This window comes from Pelodiscus sinensis, chromosome 31 (genome assembly GCF_052426305.1).
Source record: "Pelodiscus sinensis isolate ZL-2025 chromosome 31, ASM5242630v1, whole genome shotgun sequence".
NCBI classification, from domain to species: Eukaryota; Metazoa; Chordata; order Testudines; family Trionychidae; genus Pelodiscus; species Pelodiscus sinensis.
The window spans coordinates 15,197,812-15,222,612 of NC_143082.1; the positions used below are offsets into that span (position 1 = coordinate 15,197,812).

Genomic DNA, 24,801 nt, shown 5'->3' on the forward strand with positions numbered 1-24,801 from the left:
CTTGTTTCAGCCGTTGATACCTGGGTTCCCGTGGATCGGGCGCAAGCCAGATGCAGGATCAGAGCCCAGCTCAGCCGGGGGATCCGGATCCAGCCGCTTTGGTGAGCTGGGCCGCGGCGGAACAGGGTCGGCCCTGGCCTCCCACGAGCGCCTGCATGGCCTCCGGCTTTTAAAAGCCTTGTGGCTACTGGCCCAGTGCCGCTCTTCCATAACCTCACAAACCCCTTCCAGGGCGCACCTCCAGTAGGGGCCCGGCCCAGAGCTACTCCTACCGGCCAGCCCCTAGACCTTCTCCCTTCAGGTCTGGGCAGCAACTGACCTGGTACCGCTCCTGCAGCTCCTTTTCTAGTCCCTCCTGGCTCCTGATTGGCTTATTTCCTCCACAGCCCCTCTAGCCTCCTGGAGGACTTCTCTATGGCCCTCTTGGTCTCAGGACCTAGCCCCATTCCAGTGGGTTTTCCTATTCTTCCAAGGGGCGTGATAGCCCTGCCCTGCACCACAGCGGGGTTATGAGGCTAAACCCTCAAGGATTGTGAAGTGTTGACACAGCCCCCCCCACACACATACACACACTGCACAACCTTGGTACCACACCCCTTAGCCGGATTGCTGTACTAGCAAAAGGGCTGATCCCCTCAGAGACCAGTGCATGGGTGGCCATGCCTAGTGGTTAGAGCAGGAGTTACTCAGCGAGAATGGGAGGCTCCTCGGGTCTCACGCACCACCCGCCTGTTCATGCCGCCCAGGATCACGTTTGGCTTTTTGGGGCAACAGCGTCCCACTGGTGACTCCTCGGTAGCTTGGGGCCCGCTCTGACCCCCCGATCCCGCCCTGCGGGGCTCCTCCCTAGCCAGGCGCTGCCCATTCTGCGTGTGCGACCCTGGCTGTTCCTCTAGTCGCACGAGCAGAGTTTGCAAACGCCGCTAGATTTGGGGGGAGGGGGTCCCCGATTTCTCCCCGTCCCGCCTAGAGCCCTGCTGGCTCAGCTGATCCCTCACGGCCCCTCCGTCACGGCACTAAAGCAGACGAAGCTCGCCGGGGGAGAAGGTGCCCGATGAAGTGGGACACCAATTTTCCGTGCCTGGTTTTATTTTGCTCGGTCCGGTTTCCCAGCAGGGAGGCGCTGGCGGCGGCACCGCCCCTTGCAAGCCACCGAACAGACCGGCCGACCTGGCGCCCCGGCCAGCTGGAAGAGAAGAGAGAGATGGCCGGGTTAGGTGAGTGCGCGGCGCAGGCCTGGCCTCCCCACTGCAGCTCGGACACTGACCGTGCGGGGCAGAGGGTCCTCCGTGGGCTGGGTATCCCCCCGCCCCCAGCATCGGCTGGTACTCCAGTCCTGCATCCCCAAGGAGCTGTGCCGGGTAAGCGCCCCCACCTCGCCCAGACCCTGCTCCCCTCTCCGCTCCTGCACCCTCCTGCCCCCACCCCCTCCTGCACCCTCCTCCCGCCCAGCCCCCGCCAGCCCCCTCCCACACACTGAACCCCTCGTTTCTGGCTCCACCCCAGAGTCCGGGGGGGCCCTTGACTCTGGTGTGAATGGGGAACGAGGGGAATGTCTTTTTGTTTCTCAGTAGGCGCGTCGGTGAGGTGGGGGGGGGGGTTGTGCTTCTCTCTTGTGTGTGGCCCCCGACTGATTTTTCTGTGGGTCAGTGGCCCCCGACCCAAAAAAAAGGTCCCCGGGCCTGGTTTGCTGGTTACAGCAGCTGCCTGTGGTCCGTGCAAAAGGCTCCTCTCCGCTTAGACCAGAGGGAGATGGATCCTGCTCGTTCTTTTTGGGGGGGAATCTTTTCTTTTTGGAGGTTTTAGCCTTTCCCATGGAACCTTTTGAGGCTTTTTACTTGGGGGGGGGGGAGAGAAAACCCAGCCCCCCCCCCCACCCCGCCCGCACACACAGTGTTTGCTTTTCCTAAAGCCACATTTTGGTACCAATGTTCCGTTTTCGAAACCGACCAAAGCCAACTTACGGCCAACCCAACGGAAGATTTTTTTTTTCAAAACACCAAAAAACGTGACCCCAGTTTTTTCAGCAACACCAGGCTGTTTCCAGCCGAATGGGGATTTTTCCCATGGAAAAGATGCCCACTGGTGTCAAAGCCACATTTTCCCAGAGGGACAAAAATGAGGACATGACACTTCCGCCGGTGGCAACTTATCCACCAGCAAACGTCCCAGCTCTGTGAAAGTGGGGGGGTGCTCAGACCCATTTTAGGGAAGCACAAAACAAAGAGGATCCAGCAGCGAGACCAGGCCCTTTGCCACATCCTGCCGGAATGGGTGAAACGGAGGGCAGAAGACAGACCTGATTACGCCCAGGAACGAGCACGTAAGGCCGGAAACCCCACAATGGTCCCAGCACCCGAGGCGACGGCCGATGGTGCGGGATGTTTTGATCGCTGAGGGCGTTCTGTACCTCCCAGGATCAGGAACATAACAAAACACAAGAGGCAAATTTCTCCTCTCAGACCCACGTGACGGGAGCTGGCTTCAGATATTCTGTTCTCTCTGCGTGGTCTGATCTCCCCCTGGCTAGTAAACTCCAGCCGCGCTATGGGGCAGGGAGGAGGGGATTTTGCCCTGGTTCTATGGGCTGTCTGGCCGCCCGCCTCCTCCCTCCTTTCCCTGATGAAATATATTTACTCGAATAGCCGGCTGTCTGCATCAGCACGCCTAGGTTTACCGACTGGATTCCAGCCTGCCAAGCAGAAGGGAGAAGAGACAAAACTTAGTGCAGATGGTATGGAGAGAAAGACATTGTTAGTGTGGTGCATGCAAGTTGCTGCCAATGCAGACTCAGAGCTGGTCATCTGTGTGTCATAAGCCCCGTACTGCTAGCAGCTAATGGAGATTCTCCTGGGGCTCAATCAATGAGGGGCAAATGAGCCAGCAGCAAACTTGATAGCTGGGAACTCCTAGGTTCCAGTCCCAATCCCTTACTGTACACATTAAATGACTAAACCATGCTGCTTTACTGCATCCTCCACATGCAGCTGGGATGAGATGAGGCTTACCTGGGTGGTCGACAAATGCCTTTGATGTCGACACCCGCGCGTCCAGACTATCGCGCTGAGCCGACAAACAGCTGATCGGCGCGGCAGCCATGTAAATTTAAATGTAGCGGCAATTATTTAAATCGACGCTTCATTTTCCTATGCCTGGTAGCCTAATCTACATGCCTCTGGCGACAGAGGCTTGTAGTCTAGACGTACCCGTAGAGACTAACAATAATAGATAGGCTCATGAGCTTTCACGGGTAAGACCCACTTCATCAGATGAACTGAAAAACCACCCAATAGTCTGGTAGCACTTTATAGACTAACAAAACACGTCGATGGAATCATGAGCTTTCGTGGGCACGGCCCACTTCTTCAGACGAAGAAAGCCCACAAAATATCATGATCCCCTCGACATGTTTCGTTAGTCTATAAAGTGCTACCAGACTATTGGATGTTTTTTCAGTTTACCTGAACAGACTAACTCGGCTACCCCCTGAAGCTTTCCATCAGATAAGATGGAGTGGAAATTACAGAATCCAAGAGATCTCTAGAACAGCAAAAGAAGTACTTGTCCGCTCTTAATGAGGCTAATTGAGCAGGCTGGATGTGTCCTATTCATAGCTTCTGATATGAAAATGCGGCTGTTAAAAGCAGGGGAACTTGGCTTTGTAATGCGTTAACCAGGCCATGTCTTTGTTCAAGCTGTAACAGTGTCAGATTTGTAGATGTGTTCCAGACTCTCCGTAATAGGGCGGTGAAACTCCTTTGTAGAATGGCTACTTTACAGAGATTGGTGGAGGCAGCCTAGAAAAGCTGAATCTGGCTGGCGGGATCACACCCCCGACTCCTCCCGCCGCATGGTCAAAATGAACCACTGGCCTCGTCGGACGGGGACGGGGGCTGGGAACTGGGATCATCTGCTCCCTCTGATTGGCCCTCCCTGCTGAAGGAGGTATCCAATCACAATAGGAGCCACCCATCCCTCTTCCAAGCCCACCCAAGCGGTCAGCACCCCACGGCTGCCACATGGCACAGAGATGGGCGCCTCCGAGCACCCGGGCTAGCCTGCGGCTCTCTCATTGGTCCTCCCGTGGGTGGGTGCATCCAATCAGGACACGGGCCGCCCCCCCCCTCCCCGCTCACCTGCTCTCCTCCCCTTCCAGCAGTTTGCTGTAGGTGGCGATCTCGATATCCAGGGCCAGCTTGAGGTTGGCCAGCACGTGGTACTCCTGCATCTGGCGAGCCATGTGCTGCTTGGCCTTCTGCAGGGCCTGTGTCGTGCTCTGCAGCTTCGCCGTCACGTCGGCCACCGCCTGCTGGCCTTGCTCCTCCGCCTGAGCCAAGGCCGCCTCCAGCCTCGCGCGCTGCAGAAGAGACCTGGGTCAGGGGGCCACAGAGCCGGGGGACAGGGGGCAGCTGACAGCAGAGATCTGCCGGGGCCGCCTCGCCCCTCACACGGGCACCTCCAAGGGGAGCTAGTCGCCCAGGCAGGGGGACGAGAAAAGACGCAAGCAAGGGAAGAGAACCTCAGAGCGGCCCGACGGGCTCAGAGAAAGGCCCAGTGCCCTGCCTGCCCGCCGCGGCCAACGCCAGGTGCCCCGGAGGGCGGGAACAGAACTCCCCCGCCGGTTCCCCCAGGACAGACCTGTTCCTTCAGAGCCGTGATGTCCGCCTGGAGCCGGTGGATCGTCCTCTGCAGCTCACTGAGCTCAGCCCTGGTGGCCCGGAGCTCTTCCCCGTGCCGGTCCGCCTCCTGCTGGACCTGCTCGTGCTGCGAGGGGAGAAGAGGGCGCAGGAGCGGCTGAGCCCAGATCTCCGTGGGGGGGCACGCGGGGCCGGAGAGTCGCAGCCTCCGGGGGGAACCTCCAGAGAGCTACCCCCTCAGGAATGGGGGCCGGTGGGGCAGGTGTCTCCCGTGTCAGGGGGCAGTTTGGAGCAAAGCCAAGTCCCCTCCCCAGCCAGGGGGCCGAGGGGAACCCCCCCCACACACACAGATGCGGCAAGGAAGGCCCTTTAACAGAGGCTCTTGGGTTGGGGCAGCATGGGGGGAAGCCCAGGCCACAGTGGGTGAGGGAGGAGGGCGGCCGCAGCCCATCGGACGGGGCGCGGCAGAAGACGGCTGCCCCCCAGCATAGAGGGCTGCCCCCTGTGAGGGCACATCGGGGACCCCCGACCTTGCACCCCCATCCGCAGCAAGACGGGACTCCGCCAGCCGGTAGACTGGAGAGGATGCGTTGCTCCTCCGAGATGCAGCCCGGCCCGGGTTCCATGTGGACGCAGGAGTAAGGGACAGGCAGCCTGACCCCTTGGGGCGGGGTCCACAGGCCCCTGGTCCGGTGAGACATCTCCACTGGCTATTGCCTCTGTGCTTCTGATCAGGGCGACCCCCCCTCTCCCCCCCAGACCTTGGGCAGTGCTTCCCGGCCAGCAGGGGTCACTCACAGCGCACACAGCAACCAGCAACTGCCCAAGCAAAGCGGACTCAGGGCCCCCCCCCAGCGTGTACAGCCCCCCTCCCCCTCGACATCACACCCCCCAGCAAAGGATGAAGCCACCAAGGCTTCCTTCTGGGGGGTGTCCAGGGCCCTGCCTGGCCCCATCTCATCACCTCTCTCCGCCTGGACACAGTCCCCCACGCGTCCCTGCTGAGCGGCAGCAGAATCCCCCAGGCCCCCGGCCGTGCCGGGCTCAGCCGGCCCTCGCTCACCCGGGTCTCATACTGCCTCCGCGCGCCCTCGCGGCTCTCCTTCGCCTTGGCCTCGTACTGCTCCCTGGCCTCCGCGATGATGCCGGCCACGTCCAGCGTGGGCCTGCGCTCCACGGCGATGACCATAGGGGCGTTGGAGATCTCCACGCAGGCCTGCACTTGGCACAGGTCCTGCAAGCAGGAGAACGCACTCGCTGAGGACAGCCAGGCGCCGAGCCGCGGAAACTCCCTCCCCACAGGCCACCCGGGTTCCCTGGGAGCCGAGCGCTTGGGCGGCCGCCCAGCAGAGCTTGCATGGGTCTGTGGGTGGTGCACAATCACACGTGCCTGGGTGCACAGAACCAACATTGATTCTGCCCACGGATGGAAAAATTAGAGGGAACCTTGGTGGCCACCCCATTTCCAGAAAAAAAAACCGTATTGTGGAATTAGCGGGGTACAGAGAAGGCTGAGGAGTATGATAAAGGACCTAGAGCAAGTCTCTGAGGAGGAGAGATTGACGAAATTAGGATGACAATGGAATCGTGGCCAACGGGAGCAGCAGGAGATGGTGCCCAGGAGCGGTGGAGGATGGGAAGTCAGGTAAGCTCCCCCCCATCCCTCTCATGCCCAAACCCTGCACCCCCATTGCCCTCCTGTCCTACCTCCCAGACCCCTCCACCCTGTTCCTGCACTCGCCCTCCCAAACCTCCCACCCCAGCCTGCTCCTGTACCCTCCCCCTAGCCAAACCCTCCACCCCAGTCTGCTCCTGCAGCCTCCCCCCTAGCCAAACCCTCCACCCCAGTCTGCTCCTGCAGCCTCCCCCCTAGCCAAACCCTCCCCCCCAGTCTGCTCCTGCAATCCCCCCCCAGCCAAACCCTCCACCCCCAGTCTGCTCCTGCAGCCTCCCCCCTAGCCAAACCCTCCACCCCCAGTCTGCTCCTGCAATCCCCCCCAGCCAAACCCTCCACCCCAGTCTGCTCCTGCAGCCTCCCCCCTAGCCAAACCCTCCACCCCCAGTCTGCTCCTGCAATCCCCCCCAGCCAAACCCTCCCCCCCAGTCTGCTCCTGCAGCCTCCCCCCAGCCAAACCCTCCACCCCAGTCTGCTCCTGCAGCCTCCCCCCAGCCAAACCCTCCACCCCAGTCTGCTCCTGCAGCCTCCCCCCTAGCCAAACCCTCCACCCCCAGTCTGCTCCTGCAATCCCCCCCAGCCAAACCCTCCACCCCAGTCTGCTCCTGCAGCCTCCCCCCAGCCAAACCCTCCACCCCAGTCTGCTCCTGCAGCCTCCCCCCTAGCCAAACCCTCCACCCCCAGTCTGCTCCTGCAGCTTCCCCCCTAGCCAAACCCTCCACCCCCAGTCTGCTCCTGCAGCCTCCCCCCTAGCCAAACCCTCCACCCCCAGTCTGCTCCTGCAGTCTCCCCCCTAGCCAAACCCTCCCCCCCAGTCTGCTCCTGCAGCCTCCCCCCTAGCCAAACCCTCCCCCCCAGTCTGCTCCTGCAGCCTCCCCCCTAGCCAAACCCTCCCCCCAGTCTGCTCCTGCAGTCTCCCCCCTAGCCAAACCCTCCACCCCCAGTCTGCTCCTGCAGCCTCCCCCCTAGCCAAACCCCCCACCCCTAGCCAGCTCCTGCAGCCTCCCCCCTAGCCAAACCCTCCACCCCCAGTCTGCTCCTGCACCCTCCCCCCTAGCCAAACCCTCCCCCCCAGTCTGCTCCTGCAGCCTCCCCCCTAGCCAAACCCTCCCCCCCAGTCTGCTCCTGCAGTCTCCCCCCTAGCCAAACCCTCCCCCCCAGTCTGCTCCTGCAGTCTCCCCCCTAGCCAAACCCTCCACCCCCAGTCTGCTCCTGCAGCCTCCCCCCTAGCCAAACCCTCCCCCCCAGTCTGCTCCTGCAGCCTCCCCCCTAGCCAAACCCTCCACCCCAGTCTGCTCCTGCAGCCTCCCCCCTAGCCAAACCCTCCCCCCCAGTCTGCTCCTGCAGTCTCCCCCCTAGCCAAACCCTCCACCCCAGTCTGCTCCTGCAGCCTCCCCCCTAGCCAAACCCTCCACCCCAGTCTGCTCCTGCAGCCTCCCCCCTAGCCAAACCCCCCACCCCCAGCCTGCTCCTGCAGCCTCCCCCCTAGCCAAACTCCCCACCCCTAGCCAGCTCCTGCATCCCATCTCCCCCCCAGATCCTACCTCCCCATCCTTAGCCCACTACCTGGCAGCCTGGGGGGGGGGGCATAAACTCTACTATTCCCAGGACGCCAGAGGAGTCGCTTAATCTCTTCAGTGATTTTGATTTTGATTAATATTTCCGACCAGTTACAGACCCCTCCCCCCCGTTATGTTACAGCTGCGTGTTCACGTTTTTATGCTCAGCACCCTCGTGTGAATAACTGAGCGGAAGTGAAGGCATTTCGTCCCCCGGGGTGGCCTGCGTGGAGCCACGGGGGCCGCGGGCCGAAAGGGTTGAGAACGGCTGCTGTAGACCGGGCAGAGAACAGACACGTACCTTGGCATAAAGCTGGGTCAGGAAGTTGATTTCGTCGGTCAGACTTTGCGCATTGACCTCCAGTTTTTGCCTGCTGATATAGTCCTCGTCCAGATCCTGAGAAAAGAGTCCCGGGGGCGGGATTCAGAGCCCAACCCTGCTTACTAAGCTTGGAAGTTCTTGGGAGTTAGGGGCCCATCTTTTCGTTCCACATTTGTCCAGCGCCTAGCACAATAGAGTCCTCCGCCATGTCTGGGCTTCTGGCGATCTAACACAAATGCTCATCTACTGTATATTTGGGAGCGTTTGTGTGTGTGTCTGTCCGACTGTCCAGCCATCTATCTGTGAGGCTGTGGGGTCAAGAACTCCTCCTACCCTGTCAGAGCTAGGACCACCCAATTTGGCAGGCAGCTTCCTGTTCTCCTAACTTAAAGCCATGTCAGGGTTTCATTGCGCCAGGACAATGGGACGTGCCTGGAATTGGATTGTTTCTCATAAAATGGAATGGGAGGGGTCTGGTAGGAGGGACAGTTATACTGCGGAATGACCACAAGGGGGCAGCAAGGGGGCAGAGATGCGGACTGGGGCAGCTATAACCCCGCTGGGCCAGCAGGGGGCAGAGGTGGAGACAAGGACGGCTATCTCCTATATATTTCAGAGTTTGTTTGTGTGTCTGTTGGTCTGCGTGTCTGTCCCGCTCCCAGGGGACATGCGGTGCTCCCCTAGCTATGCCCGCTGGAGAGGCGTGTCTCACCTGGCCCCACGCTGCTGCAGTGGGAGAGGGATGGGGCTGTCCTCTCCCCCTAGGCAGCCTGCACCCCTCCTCCCCTGCCCCACCCCGGAGCACTGCTTGAAATGAAAAACCAAACTGATCTGAGTTAAGGAGCCGAGCAGCGCCGGGGAAACCCACTAGTAATAAACAAAGCGTCACATTCGCTGCCTAGCTCTGCTCCCGTGGGACTCACCTTCTTCAGCTGGACAAAATCGTTCTCCTTCTCAGCCCGGTTGTTGATTTCTTCCTCGAACCTGTGAGCAGGAGCGACGGGATCAGTGCACGGCAAGATGCCTCTGATGGCAGCTAGGAAATGTGGGGACCATGAGAGCACCCCAAGCCCCAGCTGGAGTCAGTGCAAGCGGGGGGGGGGAGGTTCCCTGCTGGGAGCACCAGGCCCTTGTGGGGCAGGGCTGGCTTCAAGCATACTGAAGGGTCCAACGCGGATGTGATGGGGTTAGTCCGGATCTGCACAGGTGCAGCATTGTGCCAACTCGGGGGCGCACCAGGGCCAGGAAACCTACAGGGGGCGCTGCTTTTCAAATGAAACTCATGGACTTTTCGACACTGGAAGGCTGCGAAACCCTCAAACGCAACGGGTTCCACTTTTTTCCCCATTAGGTTCCCAGCCAAATCGGCAAAGCCATCCCAAATTCACCACGCGGTGAGCTGTCGTATCCCCAGATCGAGGTTCAAACAGAAATCGTCTCCCAGTTCTATTGGGTTAAGACACGAGGTGACTGTGAGCAAAAGACGCTTTCACCCCACTGAGCGGGGACAGGTGCGTCTAGACTATATGGCTCCGTAGATGGAGCCATGTAAATTAGTTGATTCGGCATAGTGAAAGAAGCGGGGATTTAAATAATTCCCGCATCATTAAAATAAACATGGCCGCTGTGCTGTGCCGACAATCAGCTGATCCGACACAGTGCGGTAGTCTAGACATGGCACGGTCGACAAGAGAATCCTTTGTCGACCACTCTGGTTTGCCTTGTGAAACGAAGTTTACTGGAGCGGTTAAAAAAGGCTTCCTTTGTCGACTGCATCACGTCTAGACTGCCGCGCTGTGCCGGATCAGCCGATCGTCAGCACAGCATGGCGGCCATGTTTATTTTATTTAAATCCCCGCTTCTTTGATGATGCCAAATAAACTAATTTACGTGGCTCCGTCGACGGAGCCATGTAGTCTAGACACACCCTAAACCGTAACGCAATTTTGCCGGTTGAAATAATGGACTGCGTCCATCTGAACAGGAGAGGAGAGTGAAGAACGACGTGTACGCGCTGCCTCTAGTCATTTAACAAAGCTTTGAAGGAGGCAGCAGTATCCCTTTAAGAGGTTTGACCTCTACACCCTCCTTCTTCCATAGCTGTTGGTCAAGGCTGTTCCGTATCCGAGCTCTTTGAGTGCAGGAGTTGAGGCCCGTGAGAGACCTTAACAAACCTCTTGCCTCTAGAGGCTTTTAAGGTCACAGGTTCCTTGACCTTGGGAGGGAGGGTCCCATCCCCCATGTGAAAAAAAATTCTCGAATCCAGCAAGATTCACTTGGGAACGTCTTCCAGAGTGTTACCCCAAGAGCTTTTACCACCAAAGCGCTTGAAATACCCCTGTAACCTCCGAGAGCTGCCCTCTCCGTCTAGGGCATGTGTACACAGACCTCCTCTTACCTTCCAGGGCACAAAAATCAGAGCATAGACTTAAAAAGGGTGATTGTTAGCCAAACCAAACGACATACTTGGTCGCTAGGTTTTGTAGAGCAACTAAGAAAATGCAGCTTAAAGCCCAGAGAATTGCTTCCTGGGGGGTCGCTTTAGTTACAGTGTAGGGGGGGGGGCACATGGACTCAGCACAGAGGAATTTAACCAAACTACAAACCAGAGAAAATCACCTGGTTGCATCTAATGAAACATTCCCTATCTACTCACATGCCCGTACTGCCAAGGTCCAGTCCGGTTCTAGGCACAGGGATTCCTTTTCCAGGTAGGATGTCCCTGCCTGCTTCAATTCATCTCCCCCGCGCACCACCTGCTTTGAACTCCCACCTTTCAATTCAAATCTCCACCATCTCTTCCCATTGGTTCTCCTGGCGCCCTGCCCACTTGTCTGGGTTTAACCCTTTAGTGACTGAATGCTGGGCTGTTTAGAAAGGGCGGCTCTTCTCTCATCCCTCCCCCTGCAGCGACAGGGCTGAATGTGCGCGCCTCGCCTGGAATCTTTACCACGTCCCCAGTGGCCTCTGTGTGCTTTGGACTCACTTCGTCTTGAACTCTGCCACTAGGTCCTCCATGTTGCCCCGCTCGGCTTCCAGGCTGGCTTTCTCTTGCCCCAAGCCCTCCAGCTGCTTCTGCAAGCTGCCGACCCACGCCTTGAGCATGTTTTCCATGTTGCTGGGGCCAGTTTTCTGGCTCTGCAAGATGCTCCACTTGGTCTTCAACACCTGGTTCTGCTGCTCCAGCATGCGGACCTGGAGGGAGGAGGAGTGTGCGTCCTCAGACATCTGAGGCTAATCCTCAGCAGCCCTTTTCAGCAGTGGAAAGTGGCATTATCATGGGGGTGATATAATGGGGGATTTCCAAGAGATGACACTAAGCTGTGGGAGACGTAGATACACTGGAGGGCAGGGAAGGGTCCAGAGTGACCTGGACAAATAGGAGGATTGGGCCAAAAGAAATCTGATGAGGTTCCACAAGGAGAAGAGCAGAGTCCTGCCCTTGGGACGGAAGAATCCCAAACATTGTGACAGGCTGGGGACCGGCTGGCTACGTAGCCACATGGCAGGAAAGGAGCTGGGAATTCCAGTGGATGAGAAGCTGGAGATGAGTCAACAGGGCGCCATGTAGCCAAGAGGAGTATCTCCTGAAGAGCTAGGGAAGTGATAATTCCCCTTTATTCCGCACTGGTGAGGCCACATCTGGAGCATTGTGTCTACTTCTGGGGCCCCCCGTTACAGAAAGGATGTGGACACATTGGAGAAAGTCCAGCCGAGGGCAACAAACCATTCTTCTCTACTGTGCTAACCCATAGTTCCCTGGGAGGAGAACCGGTTCCTAAGTACGTACCAGCTAGGTTCTAATCTGTCGCTGCTTCATGGAGCATTATTGCAACAAGACAAACCTCACTCGCTTCCCTAGGCGGCCACGGGACACGTTCACTTGGAGAACGGGAGCAAGGCATATTGACTAGGTCCATCAATGGCTATTAGCGAAGAAGGGCAGCTGGGCCCTCGTTAACCATGCACAGAATATGCAGCTGAGTAGGACCCCTGAAAACGTGGGGCACCGCTGGGTCTTAATGTCCACCCAGCTGCCTCTTCCTAGCCCTGTTCTGTGGCTCGGCTTCCTCTGGAGAGGAGCTAGTGAATTTACAAGTAACAACGCCAGCCTGCGCTATCCCTGAACCCCTGGAAGAGCCGTTCCAGTGACTAGGAACCCATTTCAAGGCATTTCCCAACCCCAGGGACAGACTGTTGGTGTCTGAATTCACAGTGGGAGTCGACGGGACCTTCGTTTCAAATGTACCGTAAAATATTTCATTGGCGGGTGGCTGAAGATGATCAAAAACTCAGCTCTACAAAACCCTCCCCCGCCCAGCTGCCGTCGGGCACAGGGGCAGCAGGGTAGGGCCTCGTAAACCCTAAGGACGGCCCTGACAGGCAGGGAGGGTGTTCCTAGCCTCAGTTTGCCAGAAGATGGGAATGGGCGACAGGGGAGGGATCGCAGGATGATTCCCTGTTCTGTTCATTCCCTCTGGGGCAGCTGGCACTGGCCGCCGTCGGAAGGCAGGACACTGGGCTGGAAGGACCTTTGGTCTGACTCCGTCTGGCCGTGCTTACGTAGTTCAGGGAATCATGGAATCCTAGCACACTAGAACGGGAAGGGACCTCGAGAGCCACCGAGTCCAGTCCCCGCCCTCACGGCAGGACCTAGTACCGTCTAGATTGAAGCCTCTTTTGTCTCCCTCGCTGAGTCCTATAAAGTCTAGGTCCAGATCCTCCCCCCGCTGTTTGGAAGACCTGAGCCTAAATTTGCCAAAGTTGCCTAGTGATTTTGGCTGGCCAATCGAACACCTGTTAGCGGGCCCGTTTCATCCCGAGTCACCTCTGCCATTCAAGTCGCTTTCGGGCATTTCAAGCGGAGCACCCCAAAAGGGACTCGTCCCAGCGCGCTAGCAAATGCAAACAGGCCGTGCGCCAAGGGGTGGGTGTGCTTGCAAGCGTCCCATATGGTGCGACCTTTGGAGCCCCAGATAAGACCCAGCGAGCTTCTTTTATGAGCTGTACCAGCTGAACCCCCTTCATACCATCTTGCTTCCCCACCCGCCTCACAATGATTAAACCAGCTTTATTGCCTCCGCTGACTCTGCTGATAACCGTGACCGAGATATCGGTTTCTGCTGGTCTCTTTCACCGCCCGGCGCCATCTCTCCAAGGCAGGGCACTCGGAGGTAGTAGATCCCCGGCTTACCTTGTCGATAAAGTGGGCGAATTTATGGTTGAGATGCTTGAGTTGCTCCTTCTCCTGAATTTTCACGTGCTGGACCTCTGGGTCAAGCCCAGTTTTGATGGGGCTCTCTGCTCCATGATTTCCCTCGATGACGGCTCTACCACTCAGCGTGGGGCTCCAGGCTCCCGTGAACCTGATACCACTGGGGGTGGAGATGGCATAGGACTGGGAGCCCTCAGAGGCGTAGGAGCGGCTGCTGAAAGCAGTGGTTGGACTCCTGTACTTCGAGTCTCTAGAGATGGCAGACATTGCGGCAGCCCCGGTGGAGAATGTGGAAGTTCGTCGTCAGCTGTTGCAGGTCGGAAAAGACTGAAGGTTGCATGGGGTCAGTGCTAATTTATATCTAGAGGGGTCACGGACAGGGCTGCACCTGATTGGCTACGCAGCAGTGAAGGGGCGGAACTTCACTGCACCCAGTTCATTACCTGCTCTATTGATTTGGACCCAAGTTCGTTAACTTTTTCAGAGCCGGCAGAGAGATAACGATGCACCTTCCGTTTTTCAGAGAGAGGGAGTCTTCCTCCGATCAGGTCCACCCCACACAGCTGTGTTTGGGTAGCACCCCTGCAAATTCTTCCATTACTAATCAGTAATGTGTGGAAACATTTTCATCGAGACATATTTTTGATGAAGAACAGCTTTTCATTCACGTGAAAATGTTCATGATGGTCTAAGTTTCATGGGTAGGGGGGAGGTTTCCAGTAGAAAAAAGCCTTGGGAATATTTGCGATTTGTCCATCTCTTTTTTTAGTAACAATGTTCATTTTTTCAGTGAAAAGTTTTCAATTTTCTGTTCGTTTTATAGTTATAATGTGGGGTTTTCAATTCAAAAATGTTTCTTTAGTTTGCTGTTTAGTAAAGAGTGTTCATGGTTGGGTAAAATGTTTCCTTTTGATGCTTGCTTTTGGTTAAGTAAAAAGAAATGGCTCTTTGGTTTTGAATTGCAATTTTTTTTAGCCTAAGCTAAAACTTTACACCACAAACAGCTTGGTTTTTTCAACAAAAAAAGTCACATTTTGGAGAAATTTGTCTTTCAAATATCATTTATTATCAACATTTTCCATGAAAATTAATTGGCATTTTCAAACTGCTTTATGATTATATACCTTGCATAGAATCATAGGTTTCCTTCCAACCCTATGATTCTCAGGAGGTCGAGTTCAACCCCGTGCTCAAAGCAGGACCAACCCCAACTAAATAATCCCAGCCAGGTCTTGGTCAAGCCAGGACTTAAAATCTTTCCAGCTGTTGAATCTTAGAGTATGTCTAGACTACAGGGTTTTGTCGACAGAAGTTTTGTCGACAGATATTGTCGACAAAGCTTCTGTCGACAAAGAGCGTCTAGACGACATCCAGTGCTGTCGACAAAGCAAGCCGCTTTGTCGACATAACAGTGTGGACGCAAAGGACAGTGTAGATGCAATAATGCCGTCTATCCACAGAACTCTGTCGATAAAAGGCGTTATTCCTCGTAGAATGAGGTTTACATACGTCAACAAAACTGCTGAGTTTTGTCGACATTATGTTGACATAACTCAAAGGCAGTGTGGACGCAGGTATAGTTTTCTCGACAAAAGTCCACTTTTGTCGACAAAACCCTGTAGTCTAGACACACCCATAGTGTGCTTTGTCTTCTAAAACACAGAGCCCTTGGTTATCAGAAACGTTCTTCCTGTTTGGGGACTTTTAGGGTGTGTCTAGACTACAAGGTTTTGTCGACAAAACTATCCCTGCGTCTACACTGCCACCGAGTTCTGTCCACAGAACGCGGCAGTTTTGTCGACGGTGGTAAACCTCATTCTACGAGGAATAACGCCTTTTATCGACAGAGTTCTGTGGACAGAAGGCGTTATTGCGTCTACACTGTCCTTTGTGTCTACACTCTCATGTCAACAAAGCGGCTTGCTTTGTCAACAGAACTGGATGTCGTCTAGACGCTCTTTGTCGACAGAAGCTTTGTCGACAGTATCTGTGAACAAAGCCTCTGTTGACAAAATCCCGTAGTCTAGACGGACCCATAGACTTACCTGATGGGGAAAGAAATCAGTGAGTTTAAGGAAAGTAATCAGCATATACAATGAAAACAATATTGGTCTCTTCCATAGGCTGTGAATTTCTGCTTCAAAGTTCCCTATTTCAGTGTCAGGGAAAGGTATTACCACTCCACACTGTCAAATGCCTTTTACGCCACATGGGGAAATGCTGCAGCAGGTACATCCATGCAGTTACTTTTCCTAGCACTGTTGTTAAAGTATTTTGTGGTACCTGCAATTCCATTTTCTTAAAAATGGATTGGGATGAACTGAGATACCACAATGACAGGAACAACACATATTACCTAAATCTTATCTGATGAAGTGGGTTTTACCCACAAGCGCTCATGATGCTCTATATTTGTTAGTCTCTATGGTGCCACAAAATTGGCCACTATTTTTAAAGTTACAGACTAACACGGCTACGGCTTTTTTAGCCATCGGGGCTTTTTTGCACAAAACAGTTCTTCCCTGTCCACACTGGCCCTCTTGAGTAAGTATTCTTGCGCAAGAGGGCTTTTTCTTGAGTGGGAGCAGGAAAGTATTTGCGCGAGAAGCACTGATTTTGTACATCACAAAGTCAGTGCTCTTGCGCAAATTCAAGCAGCCAGTGTAGACAGCTGGCAAGTTTTTGCGCAAAAGCACCTGCTTTTGTGGAAAAACTTGCCAGTCTAGACGCACCCCTGCAGTTTAATCAAAACCAGACAATTCCATTTGGAGAGGGAAAACATTCTTCACCAAAAAGCAGCATGAACAAAAAAAACCGACAACCAGCAAGCCTACTAATCGGTGTCCTGGAAGAATCTCTTGCACTCTAGATACTGGAGCACAAAGAATTGCAAAACAATACATGTAGTAGCATCTTGTCTTTCTTAGAGCACGTGGGGTGTCTTTATTAAAGGGCCCTCTATTTGTCCTGCGGTAGCTAAAAGTCCTTTAGAAATCCAAAAACTTAATTTCATTCCTCAAGATTTTACTTCCCCTTTCGCTTTGAACAAGCTTTATTTTATGGCAGATCAGCACGCTTTTTTTATGGCCGGCCAATGAGCTCTCTCGTTATCATCATGGAGAGAGTGGGAAAATCAGTTTTGTGCCGGAGCTGGTGAATTTTCATCGTGCAAGCCTGCAATGCGATGATTCGGTTTCAGTCTGAAAGGGGCCTTTTATCCTGCAGGTAAGTTCATTCCTCTTTGCTCGGGATTAATCTTCGTGCTAGGAGCGAGGGTTAATCTCTGGTGAATTCATCTCCCAGGGCTGCAGTAGGAGATAAAAGAATAATGCTCGTTGAGGGCTAGTTTACGTGGAAGAAGGGGTCACGGGAAATAGTGATTCAGAATCCTAACTTTGGTCCTATGAAAAGTTTTTTGCATGGGACCTCGCATACTCCTTGCATCAACTGATTGGGTGTCGGACCCCACCTGGTCTACTCCTGCTCCGTCACGCCTACCAGCAGCTCCTGCTCTTTGCCCCACGCCTGGAGCAACAATCCCGGTATGCCAGCAGCGTCTTGCCATTGCTTGGCATTCATCCCCCTTACAATTCATTTGCCGTTTTGTTGCCCGTCTGCTAGCACCTGTCACGGAGTAGACTCAGGAGCACGGCGCCTCCCGCTGGTTGCTCTGGGACTCAGCTGGTTTGGCTGGCTGGACGCCTCCCTCTAGCTCAGCGGTTCCCAAACTTTTCGGCATCACGCCCCCTTTTCGATTTTTGAGAAACCCTCCCGCCCCTCCTCCCAGAAAAATAGCAGCAAAACTTGTGGTGGGCTTGATGGGGGGGTGGCTGGGTCGCCTCGTGCCCGCCCTGGAATTTCTTCACGCCCCCCCCCCGGGGTGCACGGCCCCCAGTTTGAGAACCCATGTGACTCCCCATGTTCTCGACCACGGCGTCCTCTTCAGGACACGGCCCTCAGGCAGGGCCCACTCCAGTCTCTGCGCCCCCTTCCGGGGGGGTTTCTCCACTGCGCACTCCAGGGCCCTCCCCAGGCACCCCCAGTTCTCCCAGGGAACACCCAGTTCCTCCGTCCCCGCCTTGCCTCAGTGACCCACGGCCAGTCTTCATCTAGCCCAGGAGTCTCCAGCCTTTCAAAGCATGAGATCGCTTTTTGAATGTAAGTGCAATCCGGGATCTACCACCAACCCAAATACCTTGGCTCCGCCTTTTCTCCCAGGCCCCGCCCCCGCTCACGCCATCCTTCCTCCCTCCCCCATCCTTCCTCCCTTTCATCAGGCAGGGGCAGAGGGTTGCGGTGCCGGCTCTGGTCTTGGGCTCAGGGATCTGGCTGAGCTGAGCCTAGGGCAGGAGTTGGGGTGCAGGCTCTGTAAGGGAGTTTGGGTCTAGGGGTGCTCGGGGCTAGGACTGGGGCTTGGGGCGCAGGAGGGTGCACCAGACCCTCCAGATACAGGTTCCAGGTGGACACTGCTTACCGCAGACGGCTGCTGCGTGGTAGCACTGTCAAAATCAGCCAGCAAACTCCCTCCATCCCCGACCCTGTTGTGCCCCCCACCTCTGTTCTGCGCCGATAAAAACAGGGTGGAGAAGGAAACAGCTCCAAGGCGAAGGGCAGGAGAGGTGCAGCCGTGGGGGGGAGGGGCAGCTGAAGTGTGGCACTTTGCTATCCCCTTGGCCAAACCCAGGCAAGATCCCCTGTCAGAGGCCCCAAGATCGACCAGGAGATCCTGATCGACTGGATGGTGACCCCTGATCTAGCCCCCGCCTCAGGGGCAGCCTGCCGTCTGCAGCGGCCACTTCACACTGGCAAAGGGGGGTGGACCTGCTGCCCCTGCCCACCACGGCTGCCCCTCGCAACCCCAGGAGCTTCAGGCCTGCAGCCTGGGGGCTTGCTTGGCCCCAGCCTCCCCGCCCTGCTCTGCCTCCACGAAGCCTCCTGCTTCCCCGGCAGTCAGGTCCCTACTGCTCCCTAGCCAGAGCAGCCGGCAGTTTCCCCTCCCTCCAGGAGTCCTCCTTTATCGAGCCCCCAGCTGGGCCCTCATTTGCAATATCCGGGGGGGTTGGCCTTCCAGGCCCGGAGCAGGGGACCGCCCCATCCCCGCGCTCTTTGACGCTCTTCTTTAAACCACCAAGGCAGCAAATGGAAAGCCCGTTTCCAACCCGAACGCCGAAAGGCTTTGCCGGGGCCAAACGTTTTCCAAAACTCCCCCCCCCATTTGTTTCTACAACTCCATGCCCCTGTTGAGACCCCCCCCCCCTTGGGGAGTTTCTGTTTCAGCCCCGCCTGCAGGAAGGCGGAAAGGAGAGAAGCGCTGGGTTCGTGGCACCGGGAGAGCGAAACGCAGACAGATCTCGGCAACGTTAGCCCCGGAAACAGGAGAGACTCCACCGGCCGTTCCTGGGGGCAGGTTTCTGGAGCGCGCTCAGCAAGCAAGGCCCTTTGGGGAGGGCAAGGAAGGGCCAAGCAGAACCTCAGACTCTAGCAACCGAATCTTGCGTCGCAGAGGGAGGCAAGAAGAGAGAAAACAGTTCTCAGTCAACGCCCGCCACCAGAAGGGGAGATGATCCCGCTGTGCATCTTACGCGTCACATAGCTCCCATACCACGGTCGGTGCGGGGAGAAGGAATCGGAGCTTTTCCTTATCCGCCGCTGCCATCTACTGGCCTCTGGCAGGAGCGGTAGGACACGGAGCAGGACCCACCCGACTCAATCATCCCAGCCAGGGCCCTGTCAAGCCGGGACTGAAACACCTCTAGGGACAGAGATTCCACCCCCTCCCTAGGGATCCCAGCCCAGCGCTTCCCACCCGCCTAGGGAAAGAGTTTCTCCTAATCTCCAACCTAGATCTCCCCCACTGCGACTTGAGCCCATTGCTCCTCCTGTCATCTGTCACCACTGAGACCAGCCCCCTCCAGCCTCTTTGGAACCCCCCTGCAGGGAGTTGCAGGCTGCTCTCAAATCCCCCCTCCCTCTTCTCTTCTGCAGACTCAACAAACCCAAATCCCTCAGCCTCTCCTCGTAGGTCATGTGCTCCAGCCCCCGAATCATTTTGGTCGCCCTCCGCTGGCCCCTCTCCACTGCACCCACATCCTTTCTGTAGTGGGGGCCCAGAACTGGACGCAACACTCCAGATGTGGCCTCCCCAGGGCTGAATAAAGGGGAATAATGACATCTCTGGATCTGCTGGCCATGCTCCTCCTAATGCCCCCCAATATGCCCTTAACCTTCTTGGCTACAAGGGCGCCCTGCTGACTGCTGACTTGTGTCTTCTGGGGGGCTGAAGCTGTTCCATGGGTGCCCAGCACTGCCGACCCTCCCCCCACCTGCACCCCAAGAGCAGATCTCAGCCCAGCCCCCGCCTGGAGGGCCAGGCTTGGGCAGGGGGGCACACAGGCGGGGGGGGGGCACACACTGCGGTACAAAATGGCCAGTAGGGGGCAGTGTTGGGCCCAATGCCCAGGGCGTTGTCGCAGGCCTGTGGCCAGGGATGGCCGGTGCTGGTACCGGGCGTGAGTCCTCCCCTCGGGCTGCGCTGGGCGGCTGCCCCCCAGAGCCCCGCTGGCCCCGTTCAGACACCTGCAGGAGGCCTGTACGGCTCACGGGGCTGGGGGTGTCACTTGCCCACGGGTGCCAGGACCCTCCCCCCCGCTGCTGCCCAGCCCCTCCCAGCACAGAGGCCGCCCCAGCTGCTCCCAGTGAGCCCAGGACAGGGCCAGGGACCCCAGGAGGGGTGGGGAGGGGACAGGCTGTGAGCAGAGACAGCCCATGTGCCGGAGGGCTGCTCCTGGGGGCAGGGCCACTGGGTGCACACAGCCCTGCCCTATGTCCCTAGCAGGGTCCTAGCCCCCCACCTCACCCCAAGGACTCAGCTTCCGCCTCCAGCTCACACAGGGCTAGCCCAGGGGTGGCTCTAAGTGCCCAGCACAGACTCGGTGGCAGTAGCAGGATGGAGCCACCAGAGGGCGACACCTCCCCACCAATACACGGGGAGTCCCAGAGCCCCCCTTCCCCCCCGCCACGGGAACCCGGATCCCCCTCTCCAGGGGCTACCCCCTCCCCCAGCCCTGCCAGTGCCCCTCTCCCGCCCCCTGTAGCCCAGCCCTGCCCCCCAGCCCTGCCAGTGCCCCTCACTCCCGCCCCCTGTGGCCCAGCCCTGCCCCCCAGGCCCGCCAGTGCCCCTCTCCCGCCCCCTGTGGCCCAGCCCTGTGGGAGGGGAGGGGCTGGGAGTCGGGACCCATGGAGGGGAGCAGGGGTTAGGGGGAGGGGAGGGGCTGGGAGTTGAGGGGAGTGGGGTTAGAGTAGGGGGTGGGAGTCGGGACTCATCGAGGGCAGTGAGGACTAGGGGTTACAGTCAGGAGGGAGGGGCTGGGAGTCGGGACTCATGGAGGGGAGCAGGGGTTGGGGGAGGGGCTGGGAGTCGAGGGGAGTGGGGGCTAGTGGTTAGAGCGGGGGAGGGGCTGGGAGTCAGGATTCCTGGGTTCTCTTCCCGGCTTTGGGTGGGGGCAGGGGACTTGGTAGCACACTCTGCCTGCCTTGTTCTCCCAGCCCACCCCACCCACTTGCCCCGGGCTCCTTGCCAGTCCCCACTGGGCCTGGCGGGGCTGGAGCAGGCGCAGGCAGGTTCTCGGGGGCGGGAGCAGGCCCTGCCCCATTTCCATGGGCCCTGCTGGCCCATTGGCGTGGGGCCGGGGAGGGGGGGAGTGAGTGTCTGCCTGGGGCCTGGTGGTGGGAGGAGGGGTCGGTCGTCACCTCCCCTGGGTGTCTCCCTCCCCAGCTGGGGAGACCTGCCATGGCCCGCGCGGGACAGAGGACGGGTTCTGCTCGGGGGGCCAGGGCTGGCCCTGGGGGAGGGAGTCGGTGGGCAGAGGGGCCGGTCCACGGCGCCTTTCTCTCCCAGCCGGCAGCGCTGCAGCTCTGCGGCCCGTTCCGCTGGGCCTTACGGGGCGGTGACAACACCAGCCGTGGGGTGAGGATGGGGGGTGAAGCCGCAAGTTCTAGGCCCCGCTGCATCCTCTACAGCCCTTTTCTGAGCCCCGGCTCCTTGTGGGGGGCGGTTCCTCAAGCAACCTCTCCAGGAGGCACTGTGGTTCGTGGCCTTTCAAGTGCCTGCTCTTATGCGTGCGAGCCAGTTTTCAGCGCTTGGAGAAACACTGCATTGCTGGTCTGTGCTTCGGTTTCTTGGGGGGACTCGTGACGTGTCTCAATCTACACTCCAGTCTGGTGTGTTTGCTGAATGGTCAAGAGCCTAGCAACTCCATTCAGATCTCAGCGGCAGTCACAGCTGGCCACGTGACTTTAACCAGCCATTCCCAGCCTCTGACGGAGGTAGGGACACCATTCCTGCCCAGCCTGGCCAAGAGCCATTGATGGACCTAACCTCCATGAATCTATCTAGCTCTTTTTTTTAACCCTATTATAGTCCTGGCCTTCCCCACATCCTCTGGCAAGGAGTTCCACAGGTGAACCATGCGCTGAGTGAAGCAAAACTTCCTTTGGTTTGTTTTAAACCTGCTACCTCTTCATTTGACTTGGGGCCCCCTCGTTCCTGTGTTGTGGGAACAAGTAAATCATGTTTCCTTATTCACTTTCTCCACACAGTCATGATTTTATGGCCCTCTAGCGTGTCCCTCCTTAGTTGTCCTTTTCCAAGCTGAAAAGACCCAGTTTTATTAGTCTCTCCTCCCATGGCAGCCCTTCCAAACCCCTCGTCATTTTTTGTTGCCCTTTTCTGAACTTTTTCCATTGCCAAGATACTTTTGTGAGCGGAGGCAACCGCCTCTGCAGGCAGTATTCAAGGTGCGGGCGTCTCTTGAATTCGTACCGAGGCGATACGATATTCTCTGTCTCATTCTCTCTCCCTTTTTCAAGGATTCCCCGCGCGCTGCTGGCGTGTTTGCCGGCCGCTGCGCACGGAGACGATGTTTTCAGAGAGCTCTCCGCCGTGCCTCCCAGCTCTCTCTGGCGTGGGGCCAGCTAATTCCGCCCCCCTCGTGTTGTGCGTAGAGTTGGGATGCGGGTTTCCCATGCGTGTTGCTTTGCACGTGTCCAGAGACCGGGCTCCCGGGCCGTTTTGCTGCCCTGGTTCGGGGGGAGCCTTTCGAGGCGCCTCGCCGGCTGCTTGGGACTTGAGCCGTTCGGTACCATCTGCAGAAGCAGCCACCTCGCCGCTTACCCGTCTCCCGAGCGCTCATGAATGGGCTCTTTATGCACAGCAGGGTGGGGCCGGCTGAGCGCATTTTTGCAGCCTGAGAGCGGCACGTGGGGGCCGGTGCCAGCGGGAGCCGCGTGGGGAGGGCGGGCCCAGGTCAGGCCCGGGACTTAAGGAACACGTGCTGCGAAGGTGGCATGCCAGCGCCGCCCCGCGCGGCTAACCCGCCCCACCGACTCACCCAGCTCAGCAGGGCTCCGGAGCCGGTCCTGGCAAGGGGGGAGTGGGGGCTTCCCCGGGAACCGGGCTGGGAGGTTCTGAGTCCTCCCTTGGACTATGGCAGGTCCCCCAGTCCTCGCGCCCATCCCGTCCCCCAAGCAGGGCAGGAACCCAGGCGCCCTGCCCCCCCCCATTATTACACCCAGAGACGGGGTCAAGAGTCCTGTCCCTGGGACGTCAGGCGGCCGCCTCGGACCTCACAAACCCGGGCCCACGGCCTCCACCGGGGAAGCAAATCGCAGCATCCCACAGAGATTTTACCGTGGCAGGTCTCCCCAGCATCAGGGGAGGGGGGAGGGAGACACCCCGGGGAGCTGACGGCCGACCCCCTCCTCCCACCTCCAGGCCCCAGGCTCTGCACTGTGCGCGTGATGGGGCAGGGGGCCGGCCCTCTCTCCCGTGGCGTGTGCAGCACCGAGCGCAGCAGGACCTCCCGCCCTGGTAGGGCCCGTGGCAAGCGCCAGCGCGCTCCGTCTGGGAATTTTTAACGGTGTGCGGCGGGGGGGCCCACTGGGGAGGTTTGCACTTTCTCCCCAGTGCGCTCGCCGCCCATCACCGGGGCACCTGGCACCGCCCAAACAGGAACCGCGATGATTCCTGCCGAGGCCTGCCCGGCTCCCCGGGGCGTGAGGCCCAGTGTGTAGCTACACGAGCACCGTGCGCAAAACTGCCCCATTGCAAAAGACCGTCGCGGAGACGGCAGTCTGGTGGGCCACTGAGCTGTAGGGGGGCCCCCCCTCGCTCGCCTCGGTTTCCCCTCGCCGGTGGAAGCGGGTGTGTTGTGTGGCGAGCGTGTGCCGACTGTGCGTGTGGAGTGGGCTGTGCTGGGTGAGGAGAGGGGTTGTGTGACTGTTGTCCGTGTGAGTCCGTGCTGCGTGCACGTTTACATGGATGGGTGGGGTGCATTCTCTGGGGGAAGGGGGTCTCTCTGCATGAGTTGTGCCCGTGTTGCATTCATAAGCTCACTCACTGACTTCAGTTTGGAGAGGTGCCCCGGGTGCAGAGACACTGCCTGTCTCCAGTGGCAGGGAGTTCCACAGGTCGGGCCCAGCTCCCAGGCCAGCGCAGTCTCCTGCATTCTAGTCTCTCCCATTCTCTAGGCTTGGGTATGCCCCCTTAGCTCCAGGGGTGGCGACGGGCCACGGCTGCGGCAGGAAAGGTGCCCCCCAGAGAGAGACCCGGCCCATGGGGGGCCCAACCTGCCCCCTCCCCCTCTGCTCAGCCCTGCCTCCCGGAGCCCCACTGGCAGCCCAGAGGCTGCGTCTCAGGCCGTCTCTGCAGCATCCTCACCAAAAAGCCACTAATGTCTCTGGCGAAGCGACTATATTTAGCCGCCCGGCCGCAGCCCCGGCCCCCCCGGCCCGACGGACGCCTGTGCAGGGCGGGGGTGGGAGCCGGAGGCTCTGTGGGCTCCTGCGATTTGCTTCCCCGGTGGAGGCCGTGGGCCCGGGTTTGTGAGGTCCGAGGCGGCCGCCTGACATCCCAGGGACAGGATTCTTGACCCCGTCTCCGGGTGTAATAATGGGGGGGGGGGGCAGGGCGCCTGGGTTCCTGCCCTGCTTGGGGGGGGGGGATGGGCGTGAGGGCCGGGGGACCTGGCATGTGCTTGCGGGAGCAATTCCATAATCCAAGGGAGACTCGGAACCTCCCAGACCAACCTCCCCCCCCCCCAGCTGGAGCGGCCAGGGAGACAGCTGAGGGCCCAGCTGGCGGGGAGCCCCACCCCGGGGGAAATCTCGCAGGGGGGGGACCGGCAGGGCCAGACTCCAGGCGGGTTTGGGGTGGGAGAAACAGACAGGAAACGGGAGTCCCGGCAAGAGACGGAATTGACAAAGACCAATCGCCTGTGCCAGAGGGGTGCTCTGGGGGGCTGTGGGGGGGGGGGGATACAGGATCTCCTGGGTTCAGCCCCCCGGCCCTGGCAGACACCAAGAGAAGAGGGAAGCGGCGACGTCTGGGGTTTTCT

At 58.2% G+C, this 24,801-nt stretch overlaps 1 protein-coding gene across 1 annotated transcript; it reads right to left on the reverse strand.

The window, feature by feature from the left end:
• Positions 1-2,673: 2,673 nt before the first annotated feature.
• On the reverse strand, positions 2,674-13,675 carry LOC102461551 (keratin, type II cytoskeletal 8-like). The gene is made up of 8 exons (XM_075903401.2): positions 13,388-13,675; positions 11,180-11,388; positions 9,117-9,177; positions 8,173-8,268; positions 5,701-5,871; positions 4,639-4,764; positions 4,137-4,357; positions 2,674-2,692 (listed from the first exon to the last, which is right to left on the reverse strand). The coding sequence occupies exons 1-8, from the start codon at positions 13,673-13,675 to the stop codon at positions 2,674-2,676; spliced, it is 1,191 nt and encodes a 396-aa protein (XP_075759516.2).
• Between the last annotated feature and the right edge of the window lie 11,126 nt (positions 13,676-24,801).

Excerpts from the sequence above, each read along its gene's own strand:
- LOC102461551 (XM_075903401.2), bottom strand. The coding sequence starts at position 13,675 with ATGTCTGCCATCTCTAGAGACTCGAAGTACAGGAGTCCAACCACTGCT. Across the intron at positions 5,872-8,172 it reads TGACCCAGCTTTATGCCAAG|GACCTGTGCCAAGTGCAGGC; the intron begins GTACGTGTCTGT and ends TCCTGCTTGCAG. Across the intron at positions 4,765-5,700 it reads GGAGGCAGTATGAGACCCGG|CACGAGCAGGTCCAGCAGGA; the intron begins GTGAGCGAGGGC and ends CTCCCCTCGCAG.